General features: G+C 45.3%; 1 protein-coding gene across 2 annotated transcripts in view; it reads left to right on the forward strand.

Annotated features, from left to right (window-relative positions):
- Positions 1–18,968, forward strand: part of LOC139055900 (gonadotropin-releasing hormone receptor-like) — a 563,383-nt gene that overhangs the window by 420,409 nt on the left and 124,006 nt on the right. The window contains exon 1 of one of the 2 annotated variants that reach the window (XM_070533532.1): positions 8,025–9,015. The exons of the other annotated variant lie outside the window; for it this stretch is intronic. Coding sequence (XP_070389633.1) covers positions 8,206–9,015 — 810 coding nt within the window. The 5' untranslated portion in view covers positions 8,025–8,205. Of the gene's footprint in view, positions 1–8,024; positions 9,016–18,968 lie in introns of those variants that run through there. 2 annotated transcript variants of the gene reach the window in all.

Below are 18,968 nucleotides of genomic sequence, written 5' to 3' on the forward strand. Positions count from 1 at the left end.
TCTGCTCCCTGCACCTGACCACAGCTACGTCGCGAGCGGCGCTGCTCAAAAGCGAGCGTGTAACTGCTGCAATTAAGTGATAACGCTTTATTGCCCACTTTGTCGGCCGAAACCCTGAATTATTAATAGGAAATGGTCTCCAGCTTTGCTGAACACGGATAATGTCATCTACATACCGTACGTTGCTGCGATCTTACTACCAATCCTTCCCGGTCGAATAGCTTGAGTACTTCTTGTAAGCATGGAATGAATATTTGATCTCTGGGATTTTACTTGCATCATGGGTTTAATTGCTTCGGGAAAAAATTGAGATAGAAGACGAAGAGAGAGACGTGTTCCAGGATATATACAGGACGCAAAAAGAAGAAAATGGTGAGGCGGTGACAGGCCGGAAGCCGAAAGGGGAACGTGACGAAGAGAAGGAGAATGTGCTGAAGTGGTCGGTCAGTGTGTGACGTGGCCTCGGGCAAGTGCGGGCGCGTCTCCAGCTGCTGCCCTGGAGATGGCAGTCGGTGGATAAGACTGCCTGGCCCAGAGAGGGGGCCACGCACCGTACATGCATCAGTCTGCAGTCCCTAGAGCGCTGCGATTGTTCATAGCAGTATCCTGGCAGGTTTCTGCTGTCAGTCCGCGCCTCGTCTGGTGCCACGGGGGTGAGCGCCCGCTTCAGTGCATCACCACTCACCGAGCCCCGTCCTATGCAACAGCGTTCAGCCAAGCACCGAGCCTGGGTTTGTGCCACGGTGGTTCCTCCGAGACCAGGGCACGTCAGCCAAGAAGACTTCCAAACGACCAGGACTTTTCATGTAGGACGTGTGTACATTGTGCCGGGTGTTTCTCCGAAGACTGTGGGCAATCTTTAAAAATAGTCTATGGCAGATAGAACAATGATAATCCTTGAGCGTGATTTCTCAAACGGGTGGACGTTATATCGACGAGAAATCGAAATGCAAGCTCAACTAATTAAAAAAAATGCACTAATTAGGTTTGAACTTATTACTTTACTGCACGTACTGCAATTTCCAAATCGTAGATTGGTAGACCACAAGGTAGACCCACCTGGAACGAGTCTCAGAATGGCACCAGTGTCGTGATAGCAATTTCAGAAATTTGCGAAGAAATTCATTAAAGGTCCAGTTACACTTGTGGCTCATTGCACAGAACGGTGTTTTGTTTGATGGTGCACATCTCGAAAGCAGGTTTGATGGTGCACATCTCGAAAGTGACGTCATACACAGAATTATTTTCATGTTTATATTCCTGGCAGCCTCACGAGCTACAATTTGTGAATTGCAATATGTGTCGTACGGTTATATGTTACAAATATTTAGTGAATTTTTTCAGGAGTATATTACGCATTTGGATTTCTTGTGCAAGTAATATTCCCTTCTTAGAGTAGACCATTTCTGGGTGCATAATTGTGCTATCTGCCGTAGGCGATTTTTAAAAATTACTTAATAACCTCGCAGAAACACCCGGTGTAGAGATTTAGGTGTCCATAACGGGCGTGCACAGTTTAAAGTATTTTTCATCACTGTTTGTTTCTTCGATTATAAATGGTTGTTCTTGATGTGCAACTTGTGCCTGTCTCTCTCTATATATATAGTCTGCCCGAATTTGTGACAGCATGCCATAACAAGGAGATATTGGTGAGGCATGGTGCAGAGGATGACTCCGGGTAGTTCTGACTGCCTGGCGTGCTTTGGCGTGCACCAAATGTTTCGGTACACGCGTGTATTCTGTGTTTCGTCTCCATCGAAAGGTCGACGCCATGACCAGTGTGGGCCACTATGCTACCATGGTGGGTTCGCAGTGAATGGTACTGTAGAGAGTGTGTCTGTTTGCCTGACTTCTTTCGCTGTAGTTATTTTACCGCTTTCCTTATAAAGAATTAATGTAGCTGTGGAGCCTTTTCAAATAATTGTTGATATTCAAGTACGCTCTCAGTATTCATTGATCACGCAGTGCCTCCATGATTGCTGGAATTTCCGCTGAATAAAATGTCTTTTGATGATCATGAAACCCAAATAGAGAGGTTGGTTGCCCTCCGAAGATTTGCCAATTACCTCATTGATGACGGGGATATGATCCATTGCAGAATACATGTTCCTGAAGCCAGCCTGCCGTCTTCGTTTATTGAAGTGTTGACCTCATTCTTTCGGAAATTACATTGGTGAATACTTAATACAATACTGAAAGCAAGTAGAAGGCCTGTAATTCTTCATTTTTTTAGGTCTCCCTACGTATGGATCAATGTTATGCATGCATTCATCCAACTATATCGTACACTCGAAGTGGTGAGGTGTTGTGCATAAAGGGCAGCAAGCTTTTGAAGCATATGATCTCCTCCATCTCTGAGTAATATGAATAGCCAAGGTAAATTTACCTTGTGCTCTCGTGCAGTTCTGACAAACGCCTCACATGACGAAGGCTCTCCACGACTGTAACGCTGCTGCCGGCATTCCTCATCGTGCCAGCCTTGTGTCACTGTGCCTGGCATCTTCGAGGGCATCATTCCTGCTGCGCGGCAGCATTTGTCTCCCCTGCTGCGTTGTGCCATATGGTCTCCTGGTATTGTTAGTAGCTAGAATATTGTAAAAAAGAAAACTGTATTTCTCAACCTACTTGCTTTAAAAACCCTGCGAGGAACATGAGCGCAACTCTACATGTCGCTATCGCTTTCGGTGCTTCAGATCCGGGTGAAACATCCAATGTTTTGCTTTATTAAAGCCAAACTTTTGCGCACAGTACAGCACCCTTAACCAACCAGTTTCTGCGTAGCCACCCGTACTGCCCCTTGACATGCCCGGTTCGCCGGCTCTGTTCTCTACGTGAGTAGGTACGAAATTGGAAATGGTTCCTGAATGTAATCACTGCAACAGATATGCGCTGTCGAGCACATCAGCCTTTCATTAAACGAAGTTTTTTGTGCCTTCTGTATTTGGGCTTGATTCACTTGCTCGGTTGCTCGCTCACCGAATAAGGTCGGCTGATCCTAAATTGGGCTGATCATGGAAGCGGCGTAATTCACGGTTGCGTGGGCGACATGGTCGGGCGTCCCCGCGTTCTGACGATTTGTCGGGCCACGTAATCGCTACGCTTGAAAACACATTCTGGAAATGAGCAGTTCTATTATATCTTATTAAGCGCTTCACGAAAGCTTTGCTTCACTCTGATTCCAGCACATGAGTTGAATTCGCATATGGTTCTGTTTCTCCATGAGTAATATTCAATCCGCCTTTCTCCTGCGCCGGCTCGCAAGCGCACCTTAGTGGCACCATCTTTCCTGTCTGTCTCTTTTTGTCTCTTTTTTTGATCACGCCTCCTTTCAATAATTTTGTGATCGAATATCGAGCCTTGAACCAATTTCAAGCTGTCTGGAAACTTTGCCATGTGTTCAATGAGAAATCAAAACTGGGAAAAAAATCACGGGTTCTCTTATGTTGTCCCTAAGACGACTTGAAGGGAAAAGCCCAAGTGCCGATGCGTTAAACACGGATGCATGTACACATCTCCCTTAATTCGCTTACTCTACTTCGCTTAATCATCCCTTTAATTCATTTACTTCACTTAGTCATCCCTCTTAATTCCAAAGGTCCAGGGTTCGACTGCCATTCAAAGTCGTGGGTTAGAGTGCCGTAATTAACTCTATCTTATGTAACTGTGCCTGAATTAACTTGCCCTTTATTACCACCAATGGTCGTGCTTTCGACTCCCACGAAAGTTCCTGGGTTTGAGTGCCTTAAATCTACTTTAACTAACTTTGCCTTCATTAACGCGAAAGGTCATGGCTTCAATTGGCACAAATGGCCGCTGGTTCTTCTCCAACCAAAGGTCGAGGGTTCATAGTTCTAATTAACAACAGAGGTCTTGGCTTCGACTCAGACCAAAGACCTGGGGTTCGTAGCCTTTTTGTACCTTTCGTGTTCGTCAACGCATTTTCGCTCAAGGTCGACTAACCGATGAGGCGTATAAGGCTTGTGCCTGAATGCGACAATTTTCCTTATTAGGCATAAATGACACCGACTCCTGATAGAAGTCTTCACATAAAAGAAAAAGAAAAAAATTTAAGAGCGGTTGGAGCCAGATCCTGAACGACTTAAAATGGTTACGTCCGGTTTAAAGTGCCCTTGTTAAACTTTGTGGCTAATCACTCATACATATCAAGTGGCAGCAGGCATGCGTGATTCGAAAGGAGTAAAGGTGCTGAGTGCCTTTTTCTCACTTTTCTTCTGAACCCTCCTTGGCACTCGATGTGGGTAATACCGAATTTTCGCCTTGTGTGCGCGAGGCGCCCCGTGCGCTGTATATACTTGAACATCTCTTTCGTTTATTATTTTTCAATTACAAGCTTAGACAATGTGAAGTTGTATCACGAAATATAGAAGACTTCTTACATGAATGTTCGGCAGCGTTTTCGCACCTACCTATGCGAATAGCTCGGGTTGTCGAACCCCAGTTGCGTGCATTCTTCAAATTGTCCGATAACGTTCTTGCGGTGGCCTAGCCGGGATCAGAGGCGTCTTTGCTGCCCCAACATTTGGCGACCTTGTACCCCAGAATATCCTACGATTGCCCGTTTGAAACTTCCTCTATTGCGCGGTCGTGACACAGTTTTGGTTCGTTAGCATTTTTTTTCTCTATTTTCAATTGCTTCAGTACCTGCAGTCTATTGGGTGTGACGCTGTGTTCAAAAGGAAACCGAGCTTTTTACCTAGTGCGCCAGCCGGCAGAGGGAGCGCGCTGTGGCTGCTGAGCGCACGTGATGGTTGTTGGACACAACTAACTGCCATTTCCCGCATTTCGCTCCGACCGTTAGTTGGTGAGTTACGGCCGCTGAAGTGAGAACGTGCACAAGCTGTTCGTTCGATCAGTATTAAAGTGACAATGAAAGAGCTTGAAGAACAACGTGTGAGGGGAGATTTTGCTAGAAGTTTCGCAATACATTCACATACATTTTAATTGCTTAGCAAAGCATACGGAGAGTCCTCCATGAGTCGTATGCAGCGCTATGAGTGGTTTAAGCGTTTTAACATGGCAGAATATAGGACGGTGACGATCCCAAGCCTGGACTACCTTCCACATCAAGAGATGATGACCATGTCGAAAGTGTTCGTGCTGTGAATCGTGGAAATTGTCGTTCAACTGTTCGAGAACTTGCTGATGAAATGGGCACCAGCGTGTGATCACGCCATCAAATTTTCAGTGACAAACTCCAGATGTGTTGTATCAGTGCAAAATTACTGCCGCATTGACCTGCGTCGAAATCAGCCAGGAACTGCTTGTCACTCCCCATGACATTGAAAACTTCTTTAAGAACATCGCGAAAGGCGATGAGACGCGGGTTTTTGGCTATGATATTGAAACGAAGGTGCAGCTGTCCCAGTGGTTGGGGAAAGGGTATCCTGGTCCAAAAAAGAAAGCACGTTTGAGTCGGTCAAAGATCAAGGTGATGTTCATTGTGTTTCAAATGCGTAAGTATATCTATGCTTACCCAACGAGAAAACCGCCCATCCAGTATGACGACAGTTTTCGAGATAGCACCCGCAGCAGCGAAGCAAATTCACCTTCGAGCAGTCTTTCCCCTAAACGCCAACGAAGCGGCGGGAACGCAGCGCTTGCGGTGCTGTCAGCACACGCCTCACTCTGGAAATTTCGCAGATCGCTTTCAAGATACAGGCCCGCGCGTCTCTCTTCAATGCTAAGTAAGCAGTGAAAACAGAGCGCGCGATGCTATCGGCAGTTTTTTTGTCGACGTCGCAGATCGCATTCAAGGTGCGGCGCACGCGATGGTGCCATACGAAGCCGCCGCCTGAGTACGTTAAGTAACGGTTCATAATGGTTCGACGCGGATGCATACGGCGTTAAAGAGCTATAACGGCTTTTAACGGTCGGAACATCATCACTGCACCTGGCGCCGCCCCCTGTAGTACTGTGCTTGTGTCATCAATGCTCCTTGCGCCGCCGTCCGCACCAGTTCGCGTCGCCACTGCGACGTTGTTACTACTGACTGATCAAGTCTCGTAGCATTCATAATGATACCAGACTGCTTGGAGATCACATCAGCAAGTGAAAATATGCTTACGCATACTGGTACAACTCCCAGAGGAGTTTCTGTGTGACTTTTTTCTTACTTCATGGGCACTGTCCATCAAGAATGGTAAACGAAGAACTCTAAATCTAGCAGGGCATTCTAGCGCGCTTGAGGGATGCTGTGCTCAGTATGAGGTCTGAATTGTGGCAAAACCAGACTTGAAAGTTGGATCATGACAGTGCGCTGGCCCACACGTCGCTCCTTGTCCGCAGCTCTCTACAAAGCATCACACTCCCGTTCTGCCCCATCAACCGTTTTCTCCGGATCTAACCCCAGTAGACTTTTTCTGTTTCCCAAACTTAAAACCACATTGAAAGGACGCAGTTTCCAAACCATAAAGGATACTCAGGCCAATGCGACAAGAAACCTCCACGTCATCTCAGAAAATGTGTTTCAGGAGACTTACCAAAAATGAAAAAAGAAAGCCATAAGAACAGCGTATTGCTAGTACAAGGGCTACTTTGAGGGTTACAGTGCTTAGAATGTTGTACATTAAGCAACAAAGACGGTATGGCTAATGTTCTGCTTCTTTTTAAACAAACATTCTACTTCCCGTTTTACATGAAATGCTCCTTTACCGAAATGTCAAGAGGGTTAAAAAACAGTTTGCTCAGTGTGAGGTGCTTTTCCAAGATCTGAGACCCATTGATCAGACATTTGTAATATCTTTCCTCGCGTATATCCAAACGAAAGAAATGCGTGTAGTTCTAACCACCTGTCATAATGGAATATATCTAATGTAGTTGATCTTCGAAGTAACAAGGTGAGCTGTAAAAATAATAATAGGTATTAAACTTTCATTCATTTCTGTTGGTTGTTTGAATGTTGCATCTGCGGAAGATAGGTCAAGCAAGACTCATATTATAATCTACTGCTATAAACAGTATGCTTAGAACCAGTTTCAAGAAATAAGTTTTTAACACGCGTCTTGAAATGGGCTGCTATTTTAGGTAGATAGGAAAGTGTTCCAAACCTGTGTCACACACCCTTACCCGAGGAATACCAGCGTGTTCTCCGACGGGGCTCCAAGTTTTCGATTGAGCACTTGTGCCGTGTGTCACTATCTTCGTCTTGCGAAGAAAGTGATGCGACGATGAAATGTTAACTAGCCCACTTTTCCATCCTATTGCAACTTTACATTAGACTGAAAATTGTCGGCTTTTTCATCACCTACATTTACTTTGTCTGACGGGGACAAAGTGAAACCAAAGATGTTCATTTCTTGAATAGCGCGAATGGAAAAAAGACGCCACAAGATCACAGGGCTAGCAACGCATCGTATCGCTGAAGCCATGTTTATTTAAAATCTGTAATGGCCATTCTGGGACTTTCGTCGGGTCGGCTACAAGTGAAATGCTGTTTCTTTCTTACCGGCACACTGTGCTATGGCAACCGTATGGCAAGGCTTCCCATCAGCATGACGGCATAACGAAGACTCCGTGACGACGATGTAATGACGAAGAAAGATGGGCGTCAATGGAACGGACCCAGGCGGTAGGACGACGATGAATTGGTCACAACGAGATGACGACTTTGAAATGATGACCGTGGTAGAATAACTACAGCGAGATTAATACGGCATGAAGACAATGGGATGACGGCGGGATGGTGATTGTGGCCTGACTGCGATGGTACAACGACAACCGCATAACGAGGCTGGAATGACGGCGATATCATGACAGCGGTGCCATAATCGCGATTAAATGTCGAAATGTCGACTGCCATGTCCACGCGACCGACAGCGCTAGCGTTGTTTGGACCGCGAACTGCGAAGCGTAGCTCCTTTGCGAGACATTGGAGCTGCGCGGAGGAGAAGGGCTTGCAGGAGGGCGAGGAGGACCGCGATCGGTGAAGCACCGTCGGCGGAGTCTCCGCACAAGCGCCGTTGGCTGCGGCGCGTGCCCGGCCCGTCCCGGCGGCGTCCCGCTGTGCTCGCGTGCGCGCGCTTCGCCCGGCGTGGCGCGCCGTAGGCAGACGCCGGATCTCTGGCACGCGGTGTCGTTGCCTGACACGCACCTCTCTTTGCCTCTTCGGGGGCATCGTTCAAGTTTCTTGTTTGATTATTTCTCTCTGTCTCCGTGCGCTCTCACTTATTTGTGCGACGACCTCCTATGCCATGCGGCGACGGCCGTCCCCAACCTGCCAACCGCGATTCCATCAAAGCGGTGTTACGTGACCTTCATTGGCTCGGAAAACAAAGGCGCGTGCGTTGCAGCTGCATCTCCCGTTTCACACCGCTCCGCGCTATCGGCTTGCTCGTGGGAGTCGAGCCCGAGCGGGGCAGAGGCATGCCGCCACACGAGGGAAGCAGGAAACGCTCTCGCACCTCGTTCAGTCCAGAGGTGATATCGCTGACGTGCATTTTGTTGGCTGTGCCGGATGTCAGCGCAACCGTTCCAGCTTACGCAAGAAGAATGAGCTTCGAGGACTTGAACGCGACCAGCGGGACCGGTGCTCAGCCGCCGACCCCGTGCGGGGAGCTGTGCGAGCTGCCCTCGGCGCCCGTCTTCAAGCCCTCGTCGCTCGTGCGAGTTGTGGTGCTCGCCGTGATTGGCGCCCTGTCTCTGGCTGGCAACGCGGCGACGCTGGCATCGATATGGACGCACCGGCGTCGCCGTTCTTCTCTGTACATGCTGCTCGCCCACCTGTCCGTGGCCGATCTTCTGGTGACGTTCTTCTGCGTGTTGGCGGAAGCCGCCTGGACGTGGACCGTGCAGTGGGTGGCCGGTGACGCGCTCTGTAAGCTCGTCAAGTTTCTCCAGATGTTCGCCCTGTATCTGTCCACTTTCATACTGGTGGTGATTGCGTTCGACCGCTTCGCCGCCATGCGTTTCCCCATGCGACGTCCCAGTGCCCGCCGTACTGCCACCCGCATGGTGGCAGCCGCGTGGACTTCAGCGGCCTTGCTCAGCTTGCCCCAGGTACGATACGGCCAAGTCACATTTACTCATTCTGCCAGAAACTTAAGGTGTTGTGAAAAAAAAACTATTGTTTACATACTACTTCACTGGTTTATAGGAACTACTGCCAAAAATTGATCTCAAAACAATGGGCAAAAGATTGGCCAAAGTAAAAGACGAATCCTTTTACAATGCCTACCAACACAAGCCTCGCAGACTCATATACCGTCATTCCCATGACAGCACAGCGCCCCTTAGGAAACTACCATAGACGATGGCCCCAGATTTCTCTCTAGGTGTTTAGTGAGAGCTATGCTTGATAATTATAGCAAGGCCGATCCAACTGGACTGCGAAGCTTCGGGCGGAAAGCGGTCCAAAAGCAATCGTCTCCTATATCAGCAAAGGGAGTTATGGGAGCTGTGATTGAAGTGCGACTATGGGACGAAGTAAGAAACACTGCGAAGAAAGACGTTTTCTTTTTTAATTAAGACGAGAAATAGTTTGATATCATTCATCGAAAATAAAAGTCCTGAACACAGTTACGTACGTGTGGCGAGGAAAGAAAAGCAACTCTCTTTTACTTCATCATTAACAATAAATGCCCCTTTTCAGCGCCCGCTATTGAAGTATGCATAAAGGCGTGCTCGTAAAGCCCACCTTCTGCTATACGCCCCCCTTACACGTTGTGTTGCTTTGCTTGTATACGCGTGTCTGAGTTCTAGTGGCGCATCGTTTGCGCGCCATGTTTCATCGTTGTTGTGCGTGTTCACCCAAATGTAGTGAGCTGCGACCACCAGATAGCCTACTTTAGCTGCCTTCGTGCGAATGCCCTGGAGGACGGGCTAGGCGTCTGACAATGCGACCTGCCTACAACACCCAAAGCTTTTATTCATCGTCTGCAGAGAAGTTATATTTTGCTCGTTGGTGCGATTTTGACACCCGCAGCATTCACGTTTTGCTGCATTATTCTGAGTGTTAAAAACACCCACCGAGTCAAATTTCCAAATACAGCTCCAATGGTAGGCCACGAAACCAATTTAACGCCTTTCAAAATAAGATCACATAGCTTATGTTTTTTGACGACAACCTTTAACTTTAACGTCACACTGTTTTTTGTTACGGCGGAAGCATTCCCTCTTGACATACATGACGCTAATCTCCATGAATGGCCAATTAACGGTCATTTTTGGACGTATGGCCCTCTTGGAAGCTTCGCTACTAGGTAGATTTACCATGGTTACGATGTCACGTTCTTGTTCCGTGTTTGTTTCTTGTCGTTCCAGGAACGTATTCATAGCGCAATTGTGATGAAAATAAACTGGCCATTTATTTATTTACGCATTTCTATTTATTTATTTATTTATTTATTTATTGGAAACGTGCTGTTCCTTGTCACACAGCGTCAGAAAGCGCTAGCTGTCAAAAGGGAAGAATGCGAGAAACTGTACATGAGGCATGTGGCCAGAAATTCCATATAGCGATTTTGGCACGAATGCAGCATGCCTGCCATTGTCGGCCTAATGATTAGAGTATTAGGGTGGCCAGCCGGACCAAATTTTAAGCTGTCTAACAAAACACTCGAGGTGTGTTGACGTATACGCGAGTGCGTCACAGCGTGCGCGCAATCTTGTACCGCATCATGATACTACTTCAAAATACCTTTGCGCAGCCCTGTCCAGCATATATATCATCGGGCATTATTTGTTTACTGATTTTCATTCCTTTACTATTTAAGCAGTGTACTTCGCTAATTATATTACATAAGCCTTCATCAGGAGACAACGGCTTTCATTGTAACATCGACGAATGCATCAAACAGGAAGGAAACCAGAGGAAACTATAAGGAAAACACAGCGTAATAAATAGGATGGGTGCCGCTCTTTGGTCTCTATCTCTCTCGTGCTTTTATTTTCATTGCGGTTTTCTCCTCGTTTGCTGGTAGTACCCTAAATATAATACCATGTCATAAACCAACTAGCCAGACAAATTGAATTGATATCTGTGGTTTTACTTGCCAAGCCCACAATTTGATTATAATGCACGCCGTGGTGGAGGACTCTGAATTAAATTTGACCACCGCGAAAACGTTAACGTGCCCGCAATGCACGGAACACGGGCGTTTTCGCATTCCGCCCCCATCGACATGCGCCCGCGGCGGACGGGGTTCGATTCCGTGACCTCGTGCTTATAGCGGCGCGACATCATAGCCGCTAAGCCACCGCGGCGGGTAAAAAAAAGATTACTCTTCTGTCCTGGCTTTCTTTAGAATACGCGCCGGGCGTTAGTGACGTAACGTCCCGCGTTACTTCCACGGACGATCACGTGGCGCCGTTATATGCAGTGACGTCTGGACATTGGCAAATATGTTGCAGCACTGGAAATCTAAAACCGGGGACGAGAGAACTTATTGCTTAAACCAGCATCTTGCAGTGCCTGCCAACGTGAAGTCAAAGCGTGTTATAGACGACCGCCTTCTAGGTCTGTCGGTGCGTGCTGCTCACAGAATTGCGTTCATAAGCATCACCTTGTCCAGTACCAGGATTTACGGGCATGTACATTATTCGGTAGTTCCTTCCGTTTGATAGGCGAAAGCGAGGAAAATGAGAGAATTACGTGCCTGGTAAGAAGAGTGGATTTGTTGAAAAAAGTGACACCGTCATTAATGAATGAAGGCACATCAGCGAATGCCAAAGTTCGGCCCGCTCAAGTGTTGCTCTGACATCAGCATTACACGTGGCATAAATAAAACTGGTTTATAGGGAAATGGCCCTCAAAGCTGCTGCACTTGAGGTGAGTCTCAGGCATACTGAAAGCAAATTCAAGGTACATCGGCGTTCACAAAAAACGCTCTAAAATAATTTCAGTGCCGATTTAGTGGCGAATGTGAGAGAAATGCGTCAGGATTACGTGGTGCCTATGTCAGGTTAAGGATCCGCGATTTAACCGCGCTCGCCATATTGCAGTGTTGTTCAGGAGTTCATTCGACGCACATCCTCCCTCCTCGAGGAGCAAAGTGCAAGAGACGGCTGCCCGGAGCAGCCCTTTGCCAGTTGGTACACGAGGTTCAAGCGTGATCGCCGGGTGCTCGCATACCTTGCGCAATATACAACAGCATCGGCGTAGCGCAAACAATCTGCTTACACAAGGCTCGGCGAGAACATGCCTGGCAGATAGAAAAAATGATAACATTCGAGTAAGTTGCAGGTCATGCACGTGCGGCTTGCGCTGATTGATAACGTTAAGTTCTTAGCGGGGGAAGTGTATTCCCCGGCAAAAGGATAAATAAGAACACGTGTCCATATATGCGGGCTGTCCCAGCTAACTTTAGCCAGAGTTCTATAACTTGCGAATTCCAAATAGCTGGACAGAACCAAGGTAGTGTTGTTTCCGGTCGCTTGGAGATACTCAGATTATTTTTTCATTCTATATATTTACATAAGTAGTCGTAATCAATTATTCAACTTCTCAAATATAATAATTGGATGAAAAGCGGCAATGAGAAAATTGTAGGGCAACACGAAACACTCCCGGTACAGCTTTCTGTTGCGCAATACGTGCTACATAAAAGTGGTTTTCTTTTTTTTTTGCGAGCCAGAAAGAAGACCGTGAATACGCGCAAGGTGCTTCGAGAGACCAGTCGTGCAGCAATTTTACGAGCGTTGGTGGGGTTATTTCTCGCTCGGAAAAACACTTTTGTGTAGCACGTATTCAGCAACAGAAACCTGTATAGGGACTGTTTCATGTTGCCCTACAATTTTCTCATTGCCGCTTTTCATCGAATTATAATATTTGAGAAGTTGAATGATTGATTACGACTACTTAGGTAAATATATAGAATGAAAAAGTAATCTGAGTATCTCCAAGCGACCGGAAACAACACTACCTTGGTTCTGTCCAGCTACGTGGCAGTAGGTTATTTTTAAACTCGGTGTCTTGTATATACATCTACCGCCGTGAACGTCTTACCACACTTCACACTCATACACCTTCTTTTCACTTTGATACTCCTAATTCGAACGCATTACAACGTATTTTTTCCAGGAATACTAAACACAAGCACAGAACAAGCTCTAGATAACAGCAGAAATTTTGTTCAGTAGGAGAAAGAATGAAATCAAGTACTCTACTTAAGCGGGAGTACACTCGTGACAAAGCTTTTCCATTCCAGCTAATCTCGTACTGCAAAACAGACACACAAGGTCCTAACCGCTAATATTTTTCTGAAAACTAAACTCAGCCAACCTTGTTTTAACGAATTGTCGAAGCTGTTCATTTTTTCTACACCATGTAAAACCGCTCACTAGCAGCGCGGATGATGTTTCCCGCGGCCAGAACGGTCCATTATATCGTCCGGCATTACGAAAAGGCTAGTTCCTGTTTCCTTTATTTATTTTTTTAGTATCTTTTTTTTGCAAAGAAAGGCGAGGGGGAAGGGGTGGGGAAGGAGGTTGAATTGAATTGGAGACCCGTCGCGGAATGTGGCCTGCGGACACGCCGCGAAATGGCATTTCATTTAGATGGTAGGAAAGTTCGGGCAAGTTGATATGGATCCAGTTCACAGCGATGAAGAGCGGAATAAAGGACGCCACTAAGCGTGTGCATGTGCTCGCTTTTGTGCCTCGTTGTTGCCGTGCTTTATTGCGTCTTTGATCGTTAAAAAAGGGCATTTCTCTGCCTCTAATGGCTTCTTTTTTCTTTTTCTTTTCTGGCTGGAAGGCATGCTTGTAATTTTTCTAGTTTAAGAGCGAAACATGACACTATTGCATCCCTTAACAATGAGTAGAGCGATTTACTAGGCGTGCGATATGGAGGCAGCGAGCTACACACCGCGAAAAGCAACCTTTCTGTTAAGAGGACTACACAGTGCGTATAACTGTATTGAGCCTCTGCTTACTCAATTACGTACGCAATACGTGATGCTCGCACCCAATTTTAACGTGATAATGTTCAGGCATATCTTATTCCGTAGATAAGATATGCAAGCATTAGCCCCGAGAACGAACTACAGGGGCGCTGCTAGCGCCGCTCGCGTGACGTCAGGGCACGGACTCGCGCCTGTCGTCTGCTACAGTTCGGGGACAGTGACTATAGTTCGGGTGCTGTCTGGGTGCTTTCTACAGTGTTTTCGTTTGTTCCCCGTCGTTCTGTCTGCTTGTATACCTATGGCGGTCGTCTCAAAAATATTCTTACGACGTCTTCATTCTCGAAACCTTATTTAAAGAGCTCATTTCTTAGAAGACAATGCAGCTATCAAAGGCAACGCTACAGTGCCAGCCGAAGGATCGCAGAACAGCCCATTGCGGGTTTTTCATGCGCTGATCCACAACCGCAAAAACGCAGCACATAAGAATCCAGTTAAGATAACATACCTGCTGCGGTGCCACAAGTATGTCACAAACGCTGGCTATATATGACTTCTACAACAGTTACTTTGATTTTATTCCGCTAAAACAGGTTTGCTCACGACGAGTGGTTCATTGTATAATAACGAATTTTCGCATTTCTTCAGAGAAACGCTCGGCAGTAACACGAGGTATTAACTAACACTGCAGTTTAAATTCTACAAGCCCCACTTGCTTTTTTATCTGCTTCTCAAAATTAGGCTGTTCTTCACGTGTTTATTTTAAGTAGTGGTATTTTGAAGTAAAGCTAATGAAGGCGTTTAGCTATTTGCAGAATACGACAAGGAATGTAGCATTATATATTCCCTTTACCATGCTACTCGTTCAACTCGATCAGTTGAGAAATTTACTGGTGCTAGTTGCTTGAGGAATATGCATGGCGAATCTCTTTGGCGAACTGACGCAGGCTGCCAGGCCCAAATTTTTTAGTGAAATATGCCTTTGGGAGCGTATTGTTGCAGCCAGAAAGACGTCGAAGCGTCAATCATGCGTGGTATGGGACATATTGAACATATCATAATTCCCCGGTGGAGGGTCAAAAATCAAGTGAAATATGCAAGGCTTGTGGTGTTTTCTTTATGAAGGCTTGCGAGGTTCTCTTTTATGTACCGATGAAGCGAATAGTTGTCCATTTCTATAATTAAACAACGCTGGACCGAGACGTGGTGAGGCAGAAGGTGCTTGAATTTTCCTTTTCTAGGCAATCTAAGCTGCGCTGCAGTACCTCGAGAATACTTTAGGTATTCCGATTGGCACTGTAAAAAAATGCTTTACTGTTTCAATTCGAAGTTGTAGTGAACTGATGGGTTTCGCGAACAATGGGTGCCTCGCCACACCGACAGTCGGGTGCCACTGTTGCGTGAGGGGTGTGCCATACTGTCGATAAAGGCTACTGAGAGCCACCGTGAAACATTTCATCGCTTGCAATTGATTGGCTCTCGATGTTAACCACGAAACTTTTCTCTCAAGTGATTGCTACTATGGTATTTGTGAATTAACTACGTAAATACACTACATGACGCGCCGTCGTGTTAGCTGCCATGAGCAATTAATTTTTTGGAGGCATGTTTCAGAGAGGGTTTGTGAAAGTCGCAGCAAACTTTTTCATAAGAAATAGTCAAGTATGGCCACTTAATAATAAAAGAAAGAGATAGGCACGCAATAATGCGCGCCTAACTCTTTTTTTACGCATTAATAAGTGGTTATACTTGACTAGAACGACTCACCGGAGTAATAAGAATCCTGACGGCAGCTTCGCCGGGCAGTGTCTTTCTAACACTGAAAGCATGTTGATGTCATTTACCAAGATTTTTCTTACTTGTGAAATGCAGTGTGTCTCAACGCTAAATACTGAGGGAGTGTTAAGTGTTTAGTGAAGCATCATACATAATTTCACGTGTTAATTTGCAGACATTCTTTTTACGCAATATTTAAGGACAGACACGGCGTATATATGCATTGTAAAACTAGTAGACCCCTTCAACGCTACATAGCTTGCGATATCCAAGCCGTAAATTTTCTCAACTCACGCGCTTTTGAAGAAGAAACTGTGGTTTATGCATCGCAGCAGAAAGAAGCCGACATGCCCTTCAGTAAGTACGGCTCGAGCCACCCATACCCGAGGCATACACGAAGGGAACGAGTGCGAGCGGCAGCCGAGCGAACCGCAGCGAGCGGCGTCCTGGCCGTGACGTCACTCGCGAAAGGACGCCAATCCAAATTGTCGCCGCTAATATTGTATCTTGTTTGTCGCAGCAATAATTTAGTGTTCAAACGGGCAGCGATAAAACCCATCAGTGCATTAGCTTAAAAGCTCATTGTTATGTGAGCATTCACATTCAGAAAACATAAGCATTCAGAAAGAAATAAAGATTGTTTTTAGTTCACTATGCAAGAAAACTGCCCAAAACTGTTTCAAAAAAAAAGGAATGAGAGACATGATAAAACTTTCAAGAGCCCTTTCGCACTTGTTTTGTGTAGCTATTTTGGAATGCAGAATTATTATCTTTTTTTTTCGTTGTCTGCACGAGGTAGGTAACGTGTCAGGGTATTTATTCCATAAATAAGTTTGCCATATTTTGGAGAATCTGTCTTTTAACAACTTTTTCAGCGTAGTCATTAAGAGTCCTGTCAGCGTTTCGGAATATTCAAGGATTTGACGTTTTCGCAAATTTGATCGGATCACTCTGTTGTAATTTGCAAACGTCAATGATCGTTAATCACATATTTTTAATGCGATTTTTTGTGGGACACCTTATGACGGGATAGTTTGCAGTAGTTACTTTAAACCTTTGGCAGCCATGCTGAATAGCTGTTGTCGATATTCATAGTAATTAGCAGTAACGCTGTATGTTAAAAACACACTATAACTACATATTTAAAAGACCTCGCCAATTTGTTTCGGTTATTGACCCCAATCTAATAGTAAATAAATATCAGTATATGCTTTCCATTAGCACATTCATCTTCGCCATTAGAGCAGTAAGTAAACTTCACAACGAGTTGTTCTCTCACATATCTCCGATTGCTCCTGCCCTGCATCAACGAGCCTCAGTCTATGCATTCCATTGCGTGGCATCAACAGTTTTCGACTCGTGCAATGTCAAAAGCATATATTTCGTGCATCCCCGTACATACATGTTAGACCATTTATTTCGCCCAGAACAACATTAAAACAAGGTGTTACTGTTGTCTCGTCTGAACGGCTGCTGCTGAATATCTTGCTGTCTTAGGCAAAGGTTCAGCAGAGCACATAGTTTTGCATTTGTATGCTCTGCTTAAAGCACTCGAATCGTGTAGACGTTCAGTACATGCGAAAAGTTTGGATATTTTTGGCAGATTTACAAATTTATTTTCTCCCATATGGTATACAAGAAAATGGTGAGCGGTGCAGCCATACGAAGCTAGAATTAGAAACCGGTTGCAATTTATTTGTTTCGGGAAACATTTTGCATCCTTGACTTCGCCATTGTCATGACGGTAATATGATGACGATCGTTTAACCATGAACTTACAACGGTAAACCGCTGCAGAGTTTATTGCAATTTTACTGAGAATGAAGTGGATGTAAACATTTGTAAGGAAGTCAACAGCGCTTGGGTGAAATACATAATACTTGAGACAAAAGGATCAACTATAGCGCGGAAATGCAGAAAAAAATTACTTACACTCTAAAAACAGAGAGTTCCGGGCACTCTTTTCGCGGGAGTATCTGCTTGTCCCATATTTCACTCTCTTTTCGAGAGTAGATCGACCCCGTTTGAGCGGAGAATAACTCTTCCTGACACAGTTTTATTACTCCACCGCAAGGGAGGGCACGTACTCTTCTGCAGTGTGCTAATACTCTCCCCACATGGGTAATAGTACTCCCCCAGACCGAGTACTTCTACTCCTCCAAGCCGAGTGTTTCTACTCCCCCAAACAGTGTGTTTGTACTCCTTCAGAACAGAGTGCTAGTACTCTTTCTAGTAGCGTGAAAGCACTATGTAGAGCCATGGTCACGTTAGAAGGAACTTGCAATACTTGCATGTGGGGATTATTTGATTCCTTCATCAGCAGCTTCTGCACTTATGCTTGGTGAATGGGATGTAATCTGTAGCCGTTGAATTACTCAAATGATACATTTTCTCTCTTAAAAGCTCAAAATCTTTATTGATCAGTCACAAGATAAACTGAACAATCGTTTGAGAAACATACTGACAAACACATAAAATCATATTACAATGATGCCCATGAACTTTACAACACATGTTGTAATAAAACATAAGTACATTCTCTGCAGTTTCATGAATATTACAGTGTAGAAATATCCGGTGTTTTTCAATTCGCTACACCTTCTCAAAAATAAAGTACACGATGGAAAGTTAAGCATACAACAAACGTGTGCACACTGACAAAGTATTGACACTATGATCGACGAGAAATCTGCGCCACATTAGTGGTAAGCAAACGCAATTCTGACACAAAACACATACACTTATATGGCAGAGGTTAACAGATAAGCTGCTAAGCATGGGGCTGGTAACGTAGATAAATTGTGCAAGAAACTTTTTAGTGTGTCATATTCTAAGACAGCAGCTCGTTTGATAACGTCCTGTACAGAGTATGGATGTTCCCGACAGAGAGTACAGTGCATTTAGAAATGTGTTGTATATTCTCATGTGAGGCCGCAGGTCCAACTAGCTTTGCTTATATTTCACATAAAGTTATTCTTGTATGGGCCCATGGTTTCTAAGCGTGCCTTGTCTTGGCTCTGCAGCCATATCCGGCCCGCTCTCAAAGCGGTACAGAGGTGTATGACAATTCCTATTCGGTTGGCCTCCTCACGAAAGTAGTCTCCCGTTGCTGTTGGGATTGATTCGTTACATTTTCTCACAAATAAATTATACTAAATTTACAATGTTATCTAGTGTGTAGCAAATCAGTATAAAACTGCGAGGAGCATTAGCAATAAAATCTTCCGCAACAAATTTCTTCCCATATAAGGTAGCTTTTCGTTCACATTACGGTAAGAATGCTATACTTCTGAGGAGCAGCTTGCGTAATTAGGTGATCAGTTATTATGACTATTT

This window comes from Dermacentor albipictus, chromosome 2 (assembly GCF_038994185.2).
Source record: "Dermacentor albipictus isolate Rhodes 1998 colony chromosome 2, USDA_Dalb.pri_finalv2, whole genome shotgun sequence".
Classification (NCBI taxonomy): Eukaryota; Metazoa; Arthropoda; class Arachnida; order Ixodida; family Ixodidae; genus Dermacentor; species Dermacentor albipictus.